A 20791-nucleotide genomic window follows, 5' to 3' on the forward strand; every position below is an offset into this window, starting at 1 on the left:
AAATGTATCTGTAGCTTTCTGGGCTTTCCCACCCTCTCCTTGCCACCAGCATCTCTGGCGGGCGGGGAGGGGGGTCCCAATTTGGGTCTAGAGAACTTTGCCTGTCACACCAGTTTGGTTCCCTGGCCTGGTTGGAGGAACAGGCATTGGCACCATTTTGCATCAGCCCCAGCCTGGCCAGACACGTCCACACTCCCCCTCAGCCAGTCACACAGGCCTCCGTGAGGACATCAGGGGGCTCGGAAGGGGTTTGGGCGGCAGTGAGAGGAAGGCAGAAAGCACCGCTTTGTTCCTGCGCTCTCATCCACAAGCACTGGCTGAGCCCCCTCCTCTGAAGACCTAGGGATGCCGAGGGGCATGTGAGTCCATCTGCAGAGTGGCCTCGACCACCTGCAGCGTCAGGCGCAGCGTCCTTGGCTCTGTGCCGTGAGGCCCTCCCCCAGCGGGCAGCAGGCTCCCACCTGAGGGTGCGGAACTCTCGTAGGACCCGGCTGACAGCCGAGCTTCAGCTTTGGTCGTTTGCTCTTCCCTGCTGGGCTCTCAGAGACACCTGGGGGCTGCTGACCTCCAGGGCCTCAGGGACAGGACGGGCAGTTCTACTCGACCCACTAAGGCAAGTTCCTGCCTCCCACCCTGCACTGGGTGCGCGCACTGCTGGCCTCCCTGCAAGGTCGGGCTCCAAGCCCCATCCCAGGGGCCTCAGGCGCCTTTGGGTTAACAGGCGGCAAATGACCGCAGATTGTCCGGTGGCCAAGAAGCTGAGAGTGGCTTTTCTCCCGTCTCCGTGTGCGTGACTCACGAGCTTGGGAACTGACGTACTGAGTCCGCTTTATCTCGGGCTTTTTCCTTGGAGTTCCTGGTGAGGGGCTTTGAGTCACCGTAGTCTTCTGGGCCTCGAAGAATCCTCGTTTATTGGCCCCAGATGTTTCTCTCTCCACCCGAGTAGTCAGCAGGCGCAGAGAAACAGCCCTGGGGGAGGACGCCAGTCAGGGGCCCAGGCCTGCACGAGGGAGCGAGCGTTCCTGAGCCCTCCGCCAGGCGCCTGGTCTCTGTGTCTCCATTCACAAAGTGGGAGCGCCGCCGCGTGCCCTGCCGAGCTCCTGAGATCATGAGGCTCGTGGGAACACGCACACATGAAATCTTAGCGTGTTTCACGGACAGCGTTCACGAACAGTTACAGTCTTAGTCCTGGAGGATTGACCCTGTTTTAAGCTTTCCTTTCTTCCCATGCGTAACCCTGCCCTCTTGGTTTTTCTCCTGTGGCTTTGAGGCCTTCTGGGTAACCTTAGCGTACTTCACCTCTTCACCGGCCTTTCGGATATTAAGGTTCATGTTCTGCCTCCTTTGTATCTCAATCTAAGCGTTCTTCCCAGACTATCGCTTTACGTCACATCTATGACCTGTCACCTACATCTCTTTCTAAACCCCAGATGCAGACTTGAACAGACTCCTAGACATGTCCATTAGCGTGTCCCAGGGCAGATGCCTGGCCCGCCCCTCCCACCCAGCTCTGAATTCACCGTTTCCTCCCCGTGCTTCTCTTCCTCCTCTTCCTCCTCCTGCGTTTCCCCTCTTAGTGATAAGTGCCTGTCACTCGTCACGCCACCCTGGGGAGCGCACCCTCCCTCCCTCCCCGCCCCCACTGCCAGTGCAGGCCTGAGTTCGCCCGCCCCGCATCGATGTGCTGGCCCCCAGGACCTGCTCCCATCCGTGGGCTCTTCCGGGCCCTGCCCCCGCGGTTTCCGGGGACCTGATGTGGTCTCAGTGGGTCTCCAGGGCCCGTTAGTGAACCAGATGAAACCCAAGGACACAGGTTTGGTCTCATGCTCCCAGCCCCCATGGCCCGGGCATCTGCACGGCTCCCGCTGTTCCCAGGTGCACAGATACGGTTCCCTTCACCTGGAACCTCCTTCCCTGAATGGTCCCCACCCTGACTAGGCGTCGTTCCTGCCTCTCACACCTGAGCCCGTGTGCATCACAGGACTCCCTGGAAGTCCCTGTGCTGTTCATTTCTGTGGCCCTGGTCAGCCTCTCCTGCTGGACTGTGAGCTCCTTGCATCCTGAGTTACCAGTGCCCAGAACGTCACAGAAGCGTGGTGAAGGGCTGCTGACTGGGCTGCGGTGTCCTCTCTGCTCTGCTCGGCTCCTCTGGTCACGGCGTCGCTGGGGCCCGTGGCGCATGCAGTAGCTTCTTCCCATTCATTCTCTTTGGTGTGGGGGTGGGAGGCCTCTTTCTCTTTTCTTTTTTTTTTTTTTTTTTTGTTGAGTTTTACAATTTAGTAGCATTTACAACATTCACAGTGTCATACCACTACGATGTCTATCTAGTTACAAGCATTTTCATCACCCCAAAAGAAAACATCTCACATGATTTTCCTTGTATGTGATGGTTGCGATAGTCGACCCAGCAGGACCAGGAGCGGAGTGATGGTTGCTGGAGGCTGAGGGGAGAGGGAAATGGGCGTTGCTACTCGAGGCGGGGGGGATACAGTTCCGGTTACGGAGGGTGAGTCAGTCCTAGAGACGTTGTACAACCTCGTGCCCATAGTTAGTTAAGACTGCACTGCCCACTTAGGAGTTTGTTAAGACAGCAGATCTCGTGTCAGGCGTTCTTAACACAAAAAGGAAAAACTCTTACTGTTGAGTAGTCACTCCTGGCTCCCTCCTACCCTCGGCCCTGGTCTACACTTTGTCTTGATGAATTTGCCTGTTCTAGACATTCCATGTCATGGAATCATTGTAGTAGGCGGCCTTTTGGGTCTGGCTTCTTTCACTTAGTGTCATATTTTTGAGGTTCATTCGTACTGTTGCATGTGTTGGTTCTTCGTTCCTTTTCATGGTTGAGTAATATACCCTTGCATGGGTATACCACTTTTTTAAAAGGTTTTATTTATTTATTTTTATTTTTAGACAGAGAGGAGGGGAGGGAGAAAGAGGGAGAGAAACATCAATGTGTGGTTGCCTCTCATGCGTCCCCTACTACGGACCTGGCCTGCAGCCCAGGCGTGTGCCCCGACTGGGAATTGAACCAGCGACCTTTTGGTTTGCCGGCCAGCACCCAATCCACTGAGCCACACCAGCCAAGAGCCACTTTTGTTTATCGATTCATTAGTTGGTGGACACTTGTTTCCCCTTTTGGCTGTCGTGAATAGTGCTGCTGTTAACATGCATGTGCAAGGGTTTGCGAGAGGGCCTGTGTCTTCCAGTCAGTCTTACCTCGCACTCCTGTCCTACTCTCGCCATCACCATGTTTTTCCAAACCAGAGATCAGTGTACTTGGTTTGCCTGTGTGTTCAGGGGGAAAGTCTCTTCGGGGAAATAGGTTGCCTCGTGCTGCCTGTGCTACACATCCGTCCCTCTGCAAGCGTCTAGCTGTACCCTGGGTGACTGACTTCCTGGCGACTGACTCCCTTTTGCCTTTGCACGAATAATGTGTGATATGCGTGTCTTGTGTCTGCAGTGAGGGCCTTCAGGTCCAGGTCCGTCCTGGGCTTCTGTGTCCCCCACAGTGCCTTGCACACTGTGAGTGACCCAGGCAGTCCCACCCAGTCCTAGACCCGTGCCCGCCTTGTGCCACCTGTCTGCCGGTGACTGACCCTCTCCCCCACCCCTGTTCCCCTTTGCAGACGACGTGCTGACTAAAGACGCGGGTGAGTGTGTGATCTGCCTGGAGGAGCTGCTTCAGGGGGACACGATAGCCAGGCTGCCCTGCCTGTGCATTTATCACAAAAGGTACGCGGGGGTGGCAGGGCCGCGCAGCCACACCCTGGCCCCCAGAGGGCCCCTTCCTTCTCCATGGGCAGGGGAGATGGGCAGACCCTCACCACTAGCCATTCTGTCTCCTGTGGCTGTGGGGCAAGTCCCCCCTCCCCCGGGACGTGAGGAGGGGTCGAGGCAGAGGCCGGCAGACGTGCTGAGTACAGGGCTGAGCCGAACTGCCGGAGGTTTTGCTCCGAGTTGAGGGCCCATGACGATGGTGGGCGATGACGGGGAGTCCTGTGGCGCTCCACAGATTAGAGGCACATAGGATCCCGCAGAGCCAAAGTTTCCCTTCTTTGGCAGGTTCATTCTTCACCCATCTCCCCAAGCCTTTTTTCCCTCCATGGACCCCGCTGCTCCACGGGGTGAGGCCCCTCGGTTATGTGAGAGAGCAGCAGGGAGGGGTGTGCTTGCTGCCCCCGCATACGCCCCCTTCTCCTCAGAGAGCCGAGAGGTGGGGACAGCCACTACCTGTGGGGCCGCGCACTGGAAGCTGCTATAATTAGCAGGGCCGAGGTTTGTCCTCGGGCTCCAGCAGGGGCCTCGTTCTTGTTTCCAGCTGGAAAGAAGACACCTCCCTACCCGGGACGGGAGGACGCTCTGTGCTGCCTGTGGCCGCCACCTGCTCTTGGCTCCTCGAGCCTCAGCTTCATTCTGACGCACGGGCTTTTCCAAAGCCTGACTCACAGAGCCGCCGGTGGCCACGGGGCAGCCATGGTACCCGGCACGCAGATGTAGCCGAGGCAGGGGAGGCTCCAGGTCGGCCTGGGGGAGGGGCCGGGGGCCGGGCCCACACAGAGTGCTCCAGGGTCCTGGCCAGGCACCGACCAGAACCTGAAGGGAACCTTTGGCTCTGGGGAGAATTTTGCCTGTCTGGACCTTGTCTTTAAAAATACCCAGATGTTGGTTTACAAATCAGAAAGCTGTCGTGGAGCAATCTCTGTCCCCTCTCTGATTCAGACAGTTCTTTCTGTAAACACCGGAGACCAGGGTTTCACTGTCAGCCTCCCGTCTGGCTGTGCTTAGCAGTGCCACTAAGCCAGAGGGCTGTCCTTCCCTGGGAGCGGCTCGGAGTGGGCTGCCAAGCACAGCCAACAGAACCAGGTGGCTTGGGAGTTCCCTAAGAAGTCACTACCTGGGGACTGGCCCTCAAAGCTGCTCCTTTGACCCGAGAGAGGCCTCTCTCGGGTCCCCAGAGTCAGTAATGGCCAGCCTTCAGGTCTGGGTCCCTCTTCCTGCCCTTCAAGCCTTCGGGCCGGCTGACAGGCTGCCCTGCACTCTCCCCTGGTCACTAGTAGCTACGGCCGTCCTCCTGGGCTCTGTGCAAGTGAGGTCTCATTCCCTCTCAAGGCCTGCCCCCCCCCCTCCCCCGCATCCAGATCCACCCCAACTGTGCCCACCGTGCCAGGCTGGCTGTCCGGGCTGAGCCAAGATCAGCCTTGGTGTTCTGCCTTCTTCCTGCTTCAGAAAGTGGGTATCTGGGCACACGCTTGCTTTCCCCTGGGGTCCCCCCGCAGGCGGGGTTTAAGGAAACTCCTGCTCAGAACCCTGACCCTCCGAGCGAGTTCCCCAGGGAGCCGCCGGTCAGCGGTAACGTGTGTCCCCTTGCCGCCTCCCGCCTCAGCTGCATAGACTCGTGGTTCGAAGTGAACAGATCCTGTCCGGAGCACCCTGCGGACTGACCCTGCTGGGCTTGCTTGCCGACTCCTCTCAGAGGTGAGCGGGGGGTCGGGGGGGCTCTGGGCTCGAGGTTTTGGGGCCTGGGGGTGGGGGCTGAGTTGCCCTTAACACACCCTGGGGGAAGGGAGCACCTTACCAGTTAGGGGTTCCGTGGCAGGGGTGTGGTTGGGGGAAGGCTAAGAGATACAACCTTGCACGGTTATGAAGAAAAACCTGCTCGGTACAGGGATTCTTTGGGGAGAGACCAGTCTGTTCCAGACATCTAGGGCGAGTCTCCCTGGTGAGGGTGCGGGAAGACCCCCTTGGCATGTGCCAGGTGGGAGAAGCCGCTCGAGCCCGCGACCCTGGGCTTGCACCTGCGCGGTGCTTGCTGAGCAGGGGGGGGCAGGTCCTCGCTCCCCTCCCCCGCCCCCATACAGACTTCATGCTGGTAAACGAGACCGCCTGTGGGACAGCGTGCTGTCCTCTGCGTAATTGTCGGCGGTCCGCTGCTGGTTCGGCCAGACTCAGCCCGCCGCCCCGCAGCACGGGCCCCCGATTCCACAGCCGGCCAGTCAGGCGGCTTCCTCCCCAAAGTGTGCACACGCGCTCCCCCTCTGGAACCTTCCTCCCCAGGGCACCTGCTCTACTGCCGACCGTCCTCTCCTGTCCCCCATATTACCTGTCCCTTCCGAGTTCCGGGCTGGCACTCCCTTTTTCCTGGAAGCAGGCAAGACCCCCAGGGAAACCACAGCCCTGGTTCCACCTCCTCTCACATCCAGAGGTTTTGGGCCTTTTTTCTCCTCCCTCCCTGTCTCTCTCTCTCTCTCTCTCTCTCTCTCTCTCTCTCTCTCTCTCGTTTTTTGTTTGTTTGTTTTGTTTTGTTGTTAGGTTTATTTTATTTATTCCAAGTAAACCCCCAGAACAGCTGGCAATGGCAGACAGTCGATCAGGGACATTTGCTCTTTGTACCCTCACCTCAGAAACTGAGGGCGTGGGGGGAAGCAGCAGCGAGGATGAGTGAGGTGGAGGGCGTGGAGCCTGGCGCTGGGGGGGCAAGTCCAGATCCTGGGCCCTGCCTAGGCCCCCTCTGGCCGGACTCACGGAACCGCAGGCGCCTCTGCCGGGCGCGGCCGCGCGCGCGCTGGCGTCAGCCGGACAGGAGCACGGCTTACGTGTTGTGGTCCGCACAGGGACAGCCAGCCTTGTTCCTGAGCGGAGGCCGCGGACACTGGGGCAGAGCTGAGCTGGGGACACCAGTGGGAACGGGGCACCCCTACCGCACTGACTTCCAGAGGATGGTTCTCCCTTTCTCCCTGAGGATACCGAATTGGATGAGCCACGAGTTGGAGAGAAGAACCGACCGCCATCCTTCCCCTCACCCCTCGTCCCAGGAGGAAAAGGGCATTTTCTTGTTCACCTTTGAAAGGCACTGTGGGCTGTCTCTAAAGTGTTTACAAAAAAAAAATCATAAAAAAAAGTCTAGTGTCGACTGGTGTTTTCCTCCGTGATGTTTACAGATCGCTGTCTGCCGCCCGCCAGCGCCCACTCGGTGACAGAGCAGGTCCCCAGGGGCGCGTTCTAGTGGCGCGGGAGCCCGCACGCACAGCCCCTGTGCCCGGCGCGCATCAGTTCGGCCCTGTCCATCACCGACCACTCTGCCCTGGTTTTCTTTGTCCATTTTTCTGGCTTGGTTTTGCACTTTTCTCCCCTTGGGACCCCGAGATTTTGACTTCATTGCCAAAAAAACCCCACAAAAACCCGTGGAAGACCTCCCCCTCCATTCCCGAGTCTTCTCCCTCCTTCCCTTCCTCCTGGTTCTGGTCAGTTCAGAGGACTTAATAATCACAAGTGTCCTGCAAAAATGCCTGAACATTTTTCTTGGACCTTGTGGATTTTTTCCCCAGAAAACTTAAAACAAACAGACGACTTACTAAAGGGACATGTACAGCGACCCGTTTTCAGGCACTCTGTTTGAGAACATTTTAGCCCTCGATGTTCACACGTGGCATCAGCCCATGCAAGATAGGTTTCTGTATTTATATATTAAAATACAAAGAAAAACCTTATAAAATGTTTAAAAATTGTTCAAAGCTTGGGGGAAAGCTTTCTTCATTAGTCAAGATGTTTTGATATGGTATTAAAATCATGTCTAATAAAAGATGCATTGTGTGACTTTATTTTAATGGTGTTGCACAGTCAGGAAATGGGGTCTGGACGCCCTGTCTCCCACCCCCTCCCTCCCGAGCCTTCCTTCAGGGTGCCATTGGGGGCTGTAGGAGGGATGGGGTTCTCAGAGCAGTCACAGAGGGAATGTGGCAGGCCAGACCCCAGTCCCCCAGGTTTGCCAACCCTCAAGCGTCACAGAATCAGTCTGCCATCACCTGTGGAGTGGTTGTGACAAAATTCCGCAAGATCTGCAGCGGCAAAGGTCTTCAGCCGCTGGAGGCTGCGAGGATGTGGGCTCTCATGGGTGTTGGCCCAGCACCCCACCCTCCTGCCCTGCTTCGTCCTCCACTCCCCCTTCCCGTCCCGGGTCCCATGTCCTGCCTGCCTGTTGCTCAATGCTGACTCATGGGCATGCTTCATTGAAGCCCAGAAACAGGCCCTGTTTTGGGGCAAAGCCAACTCAGAGCCACACGGGGCTCACAGGAGCTGGCACAGCTCGTGCTGGGCAGGAAGCTCAGGGCAGTGGGTAACAGTGCGCACCGGCCTCTGTCCCTGTGCCAGGCAGGCTCCCGGAGCGGCGTGCCAGAGCCTCCTGCGGGGCCTGTGAAGGAAGCCTCCGGAGGGAGACGACTCCGCACCTTCTCTGCGCTTCTCAGGCGTCCACGTGCTGTCGCCCCTGTGGGCTCTGACCCCGCCAGGCCCCGTTCTGCAGCCGGTTTCTGTCAGGTGCTCTTTGAAGCCCCTGCTCTGCAAGGGCGTTGCAGGCCGGTGGGCAGATGTGAGCTGAGGGACAGGCACGTTCGGCACATCCAGAGAAACACCGAAGAAGAATACGTGGGTCTGAGCCTGGGTCTTGGAGTCAGGCCTGAAGCAGAGACCCCGGGGACCAGCGATCGCCATGGCAGCCTCTAGAATATGGACTCCGCACTGTCCGCACGTGGCTCCCCTGCTTCTCGGCAGAATGGCTTCATTTGTCTGAACTTCAGATTCCTTGCATGGGGACCAGGCCATGCAGCTCAAAGGTCACCGTGAGGGTCAGGAAGTCTGCCCAGAAGCCCCTGGCACACGCATAGCAGGCTCCCTCGGAGCCTCGTCACTGCAAAGAGCATTGTTCTATTCACAGCACCGCCTGCTTCTGCCTGGCAACTGTGTCTCCCTGTTCTATATTTAATTTCTCCAGCAAAGCTGGCCCTGACGAAGATCTCCTTGTCTGACCCCTGGGCCTGCAGGCAGAGGGCTGTATGCCCACCTCAGTTGCTTAGGCCTAGAGGCCTTGGCAGCATCCTGGCTGAACTGAGTGGTTGTGAGCCAGGTGGGGCTGGGCTGGAGCCCATGCCAGGTGCTATTCCAGGCTCCTGGGGCTGATGTTAACCACACCCCCACCCAGTGACTTTCACTCCCACCTGGCACACTGCAGTCCTCCAAATTCAGACCTAGACTGCCAGCTCCTGGGGGTGGGGTGGGTGCCTGGGTGTCCCACGTGGAGCTGGTATCTGTCCTCTTCCATCTGGACAGCTCTCACCCCTTGGAGGGGAGGGGATGGTGAGGAGCTGGGAAGTAGGCTCCACCCACTCCCTTTGTGGGGCTTCCTGGACCAGAGCACCTCACTGGTGTAAAATCACCTAGTGGCATTTAATGTTGTTCAGGTTTTTAAGAGAATGTCCTTATTCTTAGGAGAAAGATGGTGAATTATGTAGGCGAATGATGCCAAGAAATGTGTTAATTTCAAATGGCTTTCTTCAAAATACAGCAAATAGGACAAAAATATTCATTGTTGACTCTTCAGTGGCTGATATGTTAATGAATAGTGTACTTGTTCTTTCAACCCTTCTGTGTGTTTGGAAGTTTTCCTAATAAAAAGTTATGGGGAAACGGTCTTTTGCTGAGCACCTACTGGTTGCCAGGCAGTGGGAGACGTATCAGAGAGGACCCCTGCCCCAGAGGGGAGAAGCCCACTCCTGCTGAACAGGGGTGGGGTCTAGTGAGCTGTGTCTCAGGTGGAATGCACAAGGCTGACCTGTGTGGGGTGGTTTGGGGAGGGAGCTAAGAGACTTGCCCCACACCGCCCCTTGGCATAGCTTCTGCTCCCATCCAGGGCAGCTGGGGGACAGAAAATCACAGAGGAAGGGTTCCCAAAACCAAGGAGGAGTCACAATGGGCTGCTTCTGCCCAGGGTGTGAACAGCTGATGGGAAGGGGGTTGAGGGGAAGGCAGGGAAGGAGTTGAGAGGTAGCTTGGGACGGAGAGCGAGGCTAGAAGGAGAGTGCCCCTGCTTGGTGGCCAAGCCCTTAAGGGGCCAGAGGGTGAGGGAGCTGGTCCCACACAATAGGACCCTGGGACGTGCAGGGCGTGGAGAGTTTAGAGATTGGCTCGCCTGGCGCCGCTGCCCCAGCAGTTGCTGTGGTGTCTGAGCTTATGGTGTCTGGCGCCCTCTCGTGGGTTTAAGGGGATCAACTCAGGTAACCCAGACAGTAGCTCTGGCCTGGGATCCCAGGGCAGGAGGCACGCCACCTGGTGGACAGATTCTGACTGAGGGCAAAAGATCTGGGAGCATAATGTCATAGCCTGGAGATGTGTGGTATGAGAATAACTTCACTTCCACTTCCCGTGGTTGGTAGCAGCTGCTTAAAGCATATGTTTGCAATGTTCTAAGTCCCAGTGGGGGCTCAGTGGAGGAGTCTGCCGTAGCTGATGTTGGCCATGGTCAAGTCCTCAGGCCCTAGGGTTCCTCCTATCAGCAGAGCAGCTGGGACAGGGACCTGGGTTCCTGGAGGAGACCTTCGCCTGTAGCCTGAGCACCAGCCCCTCCACGGGCTGCAGGAAGTCAGAGGACAGGTCTGGAACGAGGGATGGGGGTGTCTGGCCAAATGACCTGGGGGGAACAGGGGCAGGGGCAGGAGGCCTTTCGCAGGCACTGCCTGCTCGTCTCCAGACAGCCACAAATGGGGTTCTGGTTTATTTGGGGGCCCCAGAGAGAACTCTCAAGGCCCCTTCCCACACGGAAGGAGTGTGTCTGTCAGCAGGCAGATGGAGTAGGGCGAAGGGTACTCAGTTCCTCGGGCTTTGTCCAGGCTCCCAGCAGTGGGGAGGCCTGGGTGGAGGGGAGTCATCTTAGTCCTTGGGGTGACCCCCACCCACAGAACAGGATGTGTAAGACAGCAGAGGAAACAGCTTCACCAGGAGTGACCCTGAGCCGTTTAATGGACCAAAGGCTCCCGAGGACAGCCGGGGGGCCGGGGAGGAGCCAGGCCTTTGGGCTTCCTTCCCCTCCTCTGGCCGAGGTCTTCTGCAGACAGGAGGTGAGGCAGAGCCGTTCTGTGGTGTGAAGACAGAGTCCAGACGGGCTGCTCCATGGGCCTCTGGGCCTGTGGGCAAGGTACTGGGAGCCCCTCACAGCACCTTGCCTGGGTTCATGAGGCCTCGGGGGTCCAGTGTGGCCTTGAGCTGCCGCATGGTCTCCATGCCCACAGCGCCTACCTCGTCCTGCAGCAGCTGCCGCTTGCCCAGCCCAATGCCGTGTTCCCCAGTGCACGTCCCGTGGAGTGCCAGGGCCCGCCTGGGAACAGCGGAGAAGAGACCGTCAGATGGGTGTTCCGCCCACTCCTGTCAGCCCACCCCCACCTCCCTGGCCCAGGCTTTGCTCTTGCCTGCCCAGCTGTTGTGCAAAGGCTTTAAGCCTGCGGAGCTCCTCAGCGTCCTCCGGGTCTACCATCAGGATGCAGTGGAAGTTACCGTCGCCCACGTGTCCCACAATGCATCCTGGGGGGCCCAGAGGACAGAGCTGCTGCCCCCAGCTCAGCCTTCCACCCTCTCCTCCCGGACTCCAGCAGTGGGCAGGCAGAACCTGTGAGCCCCGAGGCCTTCAGGTCCTCCTTGGTCTGCACCAGGATCTCCGGCAGCCGGGAGATGGGAACACAAACATCGGTGGCATAGCCCTGGAGAGAGGGCAGGCATGTGAGGTTCTCCCCTCACCCCCGGCCTAGAGGTAAGGGGTCCCTGGGGCCAAGGTCCTAGAGGGCTTGGCCTCTCACACATAAACTTGTCTGCCCTTCTCTAGGCCTCAGTTTCCCCTGTACAACAAGGTGATGGCTGGGCACATTCTCTAGGCACTGCCAGGAGAGACTTACACAGCTCTGTCCTTGCTCCCCACCCCACCCAGTGCCATCCCCTCCATTTCCCACCTGTCCCTGTGCCCACAGCCTGGCTCAATGCAGAGGCTCCCTCCCCAGGGTTTGGTAGATGGCTGCTTTCCTCCAAATAGTGAGGAACAGCTCCGTGGGAACAGTTCTGCCCACTCTGGGCCTCAGCCTGCTCTCCGGACACCAGCACAGGGGGCTGAGCACAGGGTCCGTGGGCTCAGCCGTGGGCCCTACCTCCCCCCAGCCCAGCTCACCTTGCTGCCCGGCCGCAGGGCCAGGCTCGCGTACCAGGCATTGTGCCGGGCAGCCCAGAGCTGGCTGCGCTCCTCTGCCTCCTTGGCCCAGGAGAAGTGGGAGGCTCCATTGTCCTGGGTGATCTTCTCTGTGGGGGCAGGGGAGTTGATGCCAGGCCTTGCTGTGGGCACCTGTGCCCCTGCCCCACAGCACCTCATATACCTGCCTGCTGCACCTGCTCTGCCAGCGCCTGCTCGGAGCCGTGGAACTCCAGGAAGAGCGTGGGTGCCACAGGGTAGTTCAGTTTGCTGTACCTGTTGCAGGCATCTATCATGACCTCATCCAGGAACTCTGGGGCCAAGGAGAGGGCAGGTGAGGTGAGGGCTGGTCTTCAAAGGGGGCCTTTCCTGGGGAGCCCACCTGGACTGCCCCGTTCCCCGTCTCACCAATGCGGGCCACGGGCACCGCAGCATGGAGGATGTTCACGGTGCTGTCCACGGCTGCCTGGACACTGGGGAACGCACAGGTGGCGGCCACTGTGGCCTCAGGGACAGGGTGCAGGCGCAGGGTGGCAGCTGTGATGAGACCCAGTGTTCCCTCCGAGCCCACAAACAGCCCGGTGAGGTTGTAGCCAGCTGCGCTCTTCCTGGGCCCCCAGGGACACACAAGGTCGGTGAGTGCCCAGGCCATGACAGCGGGTTTCGGGTCAGAAGCTGGGGCACCGTCCCCTCCCCCACACCCCCGCCCCTGCCAGGTTGTGTATGGGGCCCGAGGTCTGAGCAGGGCCCCTCGACCCAGACCACCGTCAAGGCAGGTGTTCCCTGGTGCAGCCCACATCGGCCTCGTGCAAGAACAGACCCCAGCACCTTCAGCTTTGTCCCGTGTGACCGTTTCAGAAGCCTGGCCCACCTAGGGAGGGGGCCCCAGTCCCTGCGGGCAGAGGGCACTCACCGGAAACGACGGCCCTGGCCCGCGGTGTGGAGCACCTGCCCGCCGGGCAGCACCACCTCCAGGTTCAGCACGTTCTCCCGGGTGGTGCCGTAGCGCACGGCGTTGGTGCCCGAGGCCGCAGTGGCTGCCATGCCACAGAGAGAGGCATCCGCACCGGGGTCTGCGGAGCAGAGGGCAGGCGGAAGGCAGCCTAGGACGGGCGCCCAGGCCCAGGGGGGTCCCCTCAAGCCCCAGAAAGAGTCCTCCCTCCAGGGAGCCCTCAGGGCCCCAAGGAAGGGCCTCGAGCCCCAGCCTACCCACAGGAAACCAGAGGCCACAGTCCCGCAGGTGGGTGTTGAGTGCTTTGCGGGTGACGCCGGGTTCCACCACCACAGAGAAGTCTTCTGGATTGAGCGCCAGGATTCGGTCCATGTGGGTCAGGTTCACGCAGACACCACCCTGGCGGGAGTGGTGCCAAGGGGCCGGCTGGCCTAGTTTTTCTGCCACACCACAGTCCCCAGGACCCCAGCCTTGAGGCTGACCTCCCAGCGGCCAGACTAAAGCCTCAGAAAAACAGGTAAGGGGGATTGGACCTGGGCACCCGAGCTGTGTGCGGCGGAGGGAGCACCACAGAGGTGACGCGCGTGGCGGGCCAGAGCCCGGCCTGGGAGGGGCCGCCGTACCTGCACAGCGCAGACGCCCCCCTCGAGCCCAGTGCCGGTGCCGTAGGGGATGATGGGAACGCCTTGGCGGTAGCACAGGGCTGCCAGCCGGCTGACCTGCTCCACGTTCTGGGGCCACACCACGGCATCCGGAGGTTGGCACCTAGAACCGGATGCTCAGCAGTTTAGGGGGCATAGGACTCTCCTCTGGTCCTGCTCACATTTCAAGGACCCCCAAGGTGTTACGGGGCCTGGGGCAGCACCGTGGGGCGGGGTGTGGAGGAGAGCGCCAGAGGACCCCAAGACAGAAGGGGGGGGAAGAAGCCAGCCCAGAGCCCTCACTCGCAGAGGCGGGAGCCCCACACCTGTGCATCGACTCATCGTGCCCATGGTGTTCCCGGACGGCGGCCGCAGTAGACACGTGGGGGCTCCCCACAATTGCCTTCAGGGCCTCCACAAAGTCCTCGCTGAGTTCACCCTGCGGGGGAGAAACACCTTCCAGCTGGGGCCACGGGCTCACCCCTGCGGCAGGTGGCAGGGGTGGAGCTGGAGGGGGAGAGGGGCTGCCAACATCTCTGGTCTCCTCTGCCCTCGCTGGCTGGCACCACCTCCAAGGCCCAGGCCTGGCCAGGGGCCCTCCAGGAGCAGGCCCGCTCTACGGGTGCACCCCTTCCCCAACATGGCCTCGGGGGTCCGTGTTTCCCTTCGGAGAAACTGCTACCTGGATGAAAATGCGAACCACATTCACCCTACAAAAAGGGCGTCAACAGGGTCCCACAACATAGCCAGTCCTGCCTGCGGGCCTTGGAAGGTTACTCGTCTCTGTCCCTTCCCAGAGGCCAGCCAGGCACACACACAGCTTGATGACGCAAGCACTGGAAGCAAAAGTCGGCGGGCTCCATTGCCCACCCACTGCCACGCCCCCACCCCCACTCCACCTCGCCCGGGGGCTTGTAGGCTTCCGGGAGCCCTTCTAGGGATTCCTCCCAATTTTACAGATGGGGAGTGGACGCCAGCCAGTCAAGGACAGCCTGACGGAGAACCCAAGTCCTTGCCTTCCAGGCACTTATTTTAAAAGGTGTGTGTACGTCTGGCCCCCTGCAGCCCACGAACCTTTCATTGGCACCCCGGAGCCCCACTCAGCTGTGGGAACCTCAGACCATCTCACTCCACACCCACACTTGACACACCGTGAACCCGCTGGTCCTCTGCTCAAGGTCACACAGGGCTGGGGCCCCACAGCGCCTGGTGGGAGCTTGGCATGGGGGTGGCCCACCCTGCAGGGGGCTTCCCCTGCCTACCTGCCTCACCCTGGAGCAGTAGCCCCTCCAGGGAGACAGCCCCCAGGTTGCTGCAGCCCGGAGCAGACGGGCCATAGCTGGGCAGCTGTTAGAGGGCGGTGGGCATTTAAGCTGCACTAGCTCATTGGCTGTGCGCTCGGGGTGGAGCTTGCTTAAGGTGGCACTCCTTAAGGTGGCCCTGCCAGACCTGCTGAGTCAGGTATGTCTGCTAGGACCAGTACTTCCGAAGGAGGGTGAGGCTTGCCTAACACAAAGGGAAGCGGAATAGCAGGGCTTCCTGTGGTTCTTCAAAGCCAGACTCCTTGCCATGGCCTTGAAGGCCCAGAAGGAACCCTGCTAGTTCCTGCTGACCTCTCCGTGTACCCCACTTCCTGCCACTCTCCTTGGCCTCAGAGCTCTGGCTTCCTTTTCCCTTCCTGTGCACCTGGAGCTCCAGCCAGGCTCAGGGCCTTGGCACACACGCTCATCTTTCTCACCCTGCAAGTCTCCGCTCCAGCGTCACAGAGCAGGCAAAATCAGGGCTGTGAGGAGGGAAAGGGCGGAGGTGAGATGGAATGGGGCAGTAAGGTAAGCCAGGAAGCCTTCCTGGAAGAGGGGAGCTGAGGGTGAGCAGCAATTCACCAGATAAGGGAAGGAAAAGACCATGGCATCTCTCATTTCCACCCTCCCAGCTGGGCAGAGCTGAGGACCATCCTGGAGCCATGAGGCTTCTGCTCGCGAAGGCATTTCAAGCTCAGGGTCCCTCCCACAGCACATTGGAAGGAGCATGTTGCTGACATTACTGAGATACAGCTGTTCCTGTCTTTGTTTTTCTTCCAAACCGAATTAGGGACACAAACACCTGTGTAGGCCCTTCTCCCAACCACGTTCGAACACGCACACAGTTCCACTCTCACCCTGTTGCTTAACTGGCTTGTCTCCAAAAACACCTTTCACAGATGGTTAGTTCAAATCACAATCCAGTCAAAGTCCACAAAATGCATTTATTTAATGCCTCATAAATCTTTTCTAGTTTGCAACAGTTTTTCTCTTGCCCTTTTTTCCGTTCCATTTATTTGTTAAAAAAAAAACTGGGTCACTTGTTCTGCAGAATTTTCCACATTCCATTTTCAGATGATTGCATCCCTGTGATAGTGTTTCATATAGTTCTCTAATCTTGTATTTCTTACAAAGTGTTAGGTCTCAATGTGGCGCTCTCCCATACAACTTTCTGTGCTCAGGGAAATCTATATCTGTGTTGCCCAATATGGTAGCCATTAGCCTCATGAGGCTAATGATATGAGAGCTATCTATCTCTGGTTGGGGAATAGATGCCAGGCAGAGAGCGTGGCCGACCCGCAAAGAACCACCGTGGAGATCCCTACGGCTCTGGAGCAAGGCCATGACGTAGTGTGTACACATAGTGTGTACCCATAGTGTGTGTGGTATATGGGTCAGTGCAGTATATACACTGGCAGCCAGATTGCATATACAAATAGATATACACTATTTTAAAAACTGACCCTGGCCGTAGCTGGTGTGGCTTAGTTGTTGGAGCGTTGTTCCATAGACTGTAAGGTCACAGGTTTGATTCCTAGTCAGGGCACATACTCAGGTTGCAAGTTTGATCTCCAATCAGGGTGTCTATGAGTAGGCAACTAACTAATTGATGTTTCTCTCTCTCTTTCTCTCTTTCTCTCCTCTCCTTTCTCCCTCCCCTACCACCTCTCTTAAAAAATATATCCTCAGGGTGAGGATAAAATAATACATAAATAAACAATAAAATAAATAAAAAATCACCCCCAGCTGACTACTAGGTCCTGGTTAAGGTGGTGACTGTGGCCCTAAGGCCTCAAGTGTCCATGTGGCCAAAGCTGGCCATCGGGAGTTGCATCCTGTCAGACCTGCCAAGTCACAGAGACGGGCTGGTCCAAAACAGTCCATCCTGTATGAAAGGAGAACAGACAAAATGGGGTGCGGGCAGGGCCAGAGGGCAAAGCAAGCTGCCTGAGCAGGCAGCCCAGGCCCCCATGTCACCCCCCATTGTTTGGCCAACACTTGTCCCTCAGCTCACACCTGTGGCCATATGGGGGAACTCTTATGACTGGCTGATAGAGAAGGAAAAGTTCAAGTTGATTCATGAGTGGATTGGTTCAATATGAGCATGTAAGCTGAAAATGGCCTGATGCTGCCCTACAGCTCCACTTAGGAGCAACCCTGAAACCCTCCCAGTTGGCAAAGCTCTTGGTCATGCACCTAGTCATCCCCTTTTGTAGAAAGAAAAGTGTCTCGACAAAGGAATACAGGCCCATGGGCAATGCTGAATGGCTTGGCTGGCTGGTCAGGGGCCTGTAAGGAGAAAGTTTGGAAAATTAGGGTCAGAGAGGTTTGGGAAGAGGTATGCAGTTGGAGCTATAAAAGTAGGTACAAAGTGAGAGCTTTGTCACCCAATCTGATACATGATAACACCCAACAGAGAACATCTACCAGGCAAAAGACTAAATGAAGTAGACAGCAAGAGTCAGCCAGTTGTCAGCAGCTAAGCTCAGTCAGTAGCCACCCCAACGAGGGCAGAATGGTAGTAGAGATATAGACTAATAATGTGCCCACCAGCACGGGCACCGACTCACTAAGGCCGATCTAGCTACTGCCACTGCTGTGGGTCTACCCTACTACAGCCCTGCCTCCCTGACATGGTACCATTCCTCAGGGAGACCAGCCAGTCATGTCCCCTGGGAACCAGCTGATTACATTCCACTTGGGAAGGGGAGCAGTTTGTCTTGACTGAAATCAGCACAACACATGCTAGGGGCTTAGGTCTGACTCTCCTGCCTGCATGGCCTCAGCCAGCCAGCCCTTCTCTCTGAAGGCTCCCAGTCTGACCCGCTCACACGGTATATCACATAACATCACTTCAGGCAGTGACTCACTTTTCCACAAAGGAGGTGTAGTAGTGGTCTTCACCACTGACCAGGTGAGTCATGAATTCTGTTGTCTATTGAAACGACAAAGCCAGTGCCATTTGCTATCATGGAGCCATCTGCTGAGCGGGCCTATGACCCTGTTAAACATAATCGCCATTTTACTCTTTTGAGCTTATGTCCCCAGAACTAGAACATGACTGGAAAAGCAAGTAAAGAATGTGAGTAACCACTCTCCACAGCCACAGGCAAAAGCTAACATTGGAGCAAACTGCAGCTTACGCAAAACCAGCCAAAACCTCCCATGTTGCAACATCTCTAACAACCCAGCAGCCACACCACAGCAAACCATGCCACCCAATCCTTTACAATCCAGTAAAAGCTCAAGGCCCCAATTCCTCAGAGCTGGTGCATTTCTCTGTGCCAAGCCCCTTTCCTCCCTTGGAAAGTGAATACAACTTTGCTCTCTGCATTTTTCTCTCTTTGTGAATTCTTTCACAGCCATGTTAATAGCCACCCTAATATCCACCTCACAATGTGGAGCCACCAACCTCACAGAGATAGAAAGAGTGGCTTTTGGAAGGTGCAGCTAAGGCATCAGCTTAGAGATGCATCTGGTCAACCACAGTGGCAGAAGAGGGAAACTTTTTTTATATAAATAACAAATAAAGGATGGGTATCTGAGTTATTTTTAACTTTTTATTTTGCAATGATTTTACATTTGCAGAAAAGTTACAAAAATACTAGAGTATTCCCATATACTCTTTACTTAGTTTTCACTAATACTGACATCGTAAATAACCATAGTACAATGATCAAAAATAAGGACTGGTAAAATACTAATTGGTACAGTTAGAGAATTGGGTGCAATACTAAACTACAGATTGGATTTCACCTGATTTTCCACTGACATCCTCTTGCATCAGTGGGGGAGAGGGCTGGTTGGTTGGTTTAGTCCAGGACTTTATCCAACATCAGCCACTGCATGTGGCTTTGCCTCCTGCAGTTTGTGACAGCTCCCCAGTCTTTTCTGGTTTTTCTGACCTTGACGTTTGCAGCACTATCAGTTCCTTTGTCGAATGTTCCTCAGTTTGGGTTGTCGGACTGCTGCGGTCCAGCCACAGCTAGGTCCAGGGTTTCCTGAAAGGTGGGTAAGGCGTCGGCGATGGGAGACAGATGACAACACACCTCAGAGGACAGTGATGCTCTGTTCCGTTTATTGCAAGTACAAGCAGGTTTTTATACTTTCATTTTTAGCAGTGATTGACATTGGCGATTAGGTAAAGCAGAAAAAAATTAATACAAAGGTAACCAGGAAAAATACAAAAATTCCCATAGATTCAGTTATATTAAACAAAGATTATTTTAACCAGGAGAGCCACAAATCAGACAATTAGAAATAGCTGTACGTACAGAGTTTGAATGTCTTATTGTTTATTAAAATTCTCAGAATTTGTCATGGGGCAAAAGGACACGGTAAATTGAACAGAGGTTATAGGAAATTTATTATAAGGCCTTTGTGATGTTTAACTTACCTATTTATCTTTTCTGTCTAAAATATTTCTTTATGTACCATGGACTTTAACTCCCTGGTAACTGTTTCTATGTGCTTAATTTATAATAGTTAACCAGCTTTTTTTATTTCTTTGCCTGTCTAATTTTATTTGATATATATTCCTATTCAAGGTAAAGGCGGGGCTGTTACTCCAACAACTTTTAGACACTCAGGGGCTATTTCATTAAAGGGGATTTTATTCTCTGGTCAGGAAATTATTTTATACAACTTCATTAGAATTATGCAAATCAATAAACCTGAGATACAGATATTTAACAATCCCACCACCTTTTAATCTCCAAAACAAACAAGTAAGGAGCGATAAACAGGAAATTCAGCTACAGTAAACTCCTTTTATTTCTTAGTTAATAAACACCAGGGAGGTCTTCTTCGAGCTAGCCTTTCCATGAAATTTAGACTATTATAAGGCACTTGAACTTCATCCTAATTGACCATTCTAATGTCACCCTCATTATATGCTCCTGTATAAGGCAATGGGAGATCTGGAACCCTCTGGAGACCATTAGCTCCTTTTGGGGGATACCATAATTTGCCAATAATCTAATATGCTACCCAGGGGTATCCCTGGGCTGTGGGTAAGGGTCTATATAGTTTTTTTCTTGTTTTCTAGAAAGACTCTTTGTATCTATGGGTAAGGAACAGGCATGGGAAAGTCCGCCAATAATTCAACCTATTGTAACTGATTTATGAATTCTTTTATGGGAACAATCGGGGGTAATTTCTTACTCAGGTTTATAAACACTGTATTTAAAACAATCTGGGCATGATTCAATAGTCTAGGGAGAACTAGTTGTCCCTTCAGAATTTCCCTCAAAATGAATCATTGACTCTTTTCGAGCCTCTTTCTTCTCATGTTCTGTTCTTATGGGAATCAGGGTACAAAGTAAGACCATGATTAATATTAGCAAGGAAATTATTAAAAGCAATCCCCAGAAAAATTACCGCCCCCCTTTGTATGCCACGCTCTCTTCCAGGAAGATGGATTCCTTGAATGCCCTCTTTCCATGTTCAGACCTTGTCAAAAAACATGGTTGGAAGAGGGCGTGGCATCTGACACTCTCTCATGAGATTGAGGTCATGTGTTTTTGGCGAGAATACTAAAGAGGTGATGTGCCCCTCTCAGTGGTTCGTGTCAGCAGTGTAAGATACTGCTAGGTCTTGTTACTGTGACATTAACCTGGGTCGCTTAGGTTAGGTGGTGTCTGTGGGGTTTCTGCCCTGTCAAGTTGCTCTTTTTCTCTTTGAATTTAATAAATACACTGGGGGAGATACTTTAAGACTTTAAGGCTCTGGCCAAAAAAAGTCACCCAGCCAGCCTCAGTTGAAGAGGTGGGGAAATAGATTGCACCTTCTGGTAAGAAAACCTGCAAAGTCATGTTGCAAGGGGTGTAGAGACAGGTGGGCTGTGCACTGGGGCCACTTCTCTTTCATCACGACCTCCAAATCGCACTGAGATACCGAG

The 20791-nt window shown here is 55.6% G+C and overlaps 2 protein-coding genes across 2 annotated transcripts in view; one reads left to right on the forward strand and one right to left on the reverse strand.

Moving 5' to 3' along the window:
- The window catches only part of ZNRF1 (zinc and ring finger 1), an 87269-nt gene extending 80000 nt beyond the window's left edge, over positions 1-7269 (forward strand). Inside the window, exons 3-5 of the mRNA XM_028502119.2 lie at positions 3627-3732; positions 5384-5475; positions 6612-7269. Coding sequence (XP_028357920.1) covers positions 3627-3732; positions 5384-5441 — 164 coding nt within the window. The 3' untranslated portion in view covers positions 5442-5475; positions 6612-7269. The remainder of the gene's footprint in view (positions 1-3626; positions 3733-5383; positions 5476-6611) is intronic.
- Positions 7270-10755: 3486 nt separating this feature from the next.
- Positions 10756-14967, reverse strand: LDHD (lactate dehydrogenase D). The gene is made up of 11 exons (XM_028501830.2): positions 14854-14967; positions 13918-14030; positions 13574-13715; positions 13208-13349; positions 12912-13071; positions 12407-12606; positions 12183-12311; positions 11981-12108; positions 11432-11522; positions 11235-11346; positions 10756-11143 (listed from the first exon to the last, which is right to left on the reverse strand). Exons 1-11 carry the CDS (start codon positions 14926-14928, stop codon positions 10978-10980), a joined length of 1458 nt encoding a protein of 485 aa, XP_028357631.1. The 5' UTR covers positions 14929-14967; the 3' UTR covers positions 10756-10977.
- Between the last annotated feature and the right edge of the window lie 5824 nt (positions 14968-20791).

Source organism: Phyllostomus discolor, chromosome 12 (assembly GCF_004126475.2).
Source record: "Phyllostomus discolor isolate MPI-MPIP mPhyDis1 chromosome 12, mPhyDis1.pri.v3, whole genome shotgun sequence".
Classification (NCBI taxonomy): Eukaryota; Metazoa; Chordata; class Mammalia; order Chiroptera; family Phyllostomidae; genus Phyllostomus; species Phyllostomus discolor.

Excerpts from the sequence above, each read along its gene's own strand:
- LDHD (XM_028501830.2), bottom strand. The coding sequence starts at position 14,928 with ATGGCCCGTCTGCTCCGGGCTGCAGCAACCTGGGGGCTGTCTCCCTGG. Across the intron at positions 13,716-13,917 it reads CACGATGAGTCGATGCACAG|GTGCCAACCTCCGGATGCCG; the intron begins GTGTGGGGCTCC and ends ATCCGGTTCTAG. Across the intron at positions 12,607-12,911 it reads GGCCAGGGCCGTCGTTTCCG|GAAGAGCGCAGCTGGCTACA; the intron begins GTGAGTGCCCTC and ends CTGGGGGCCCAG.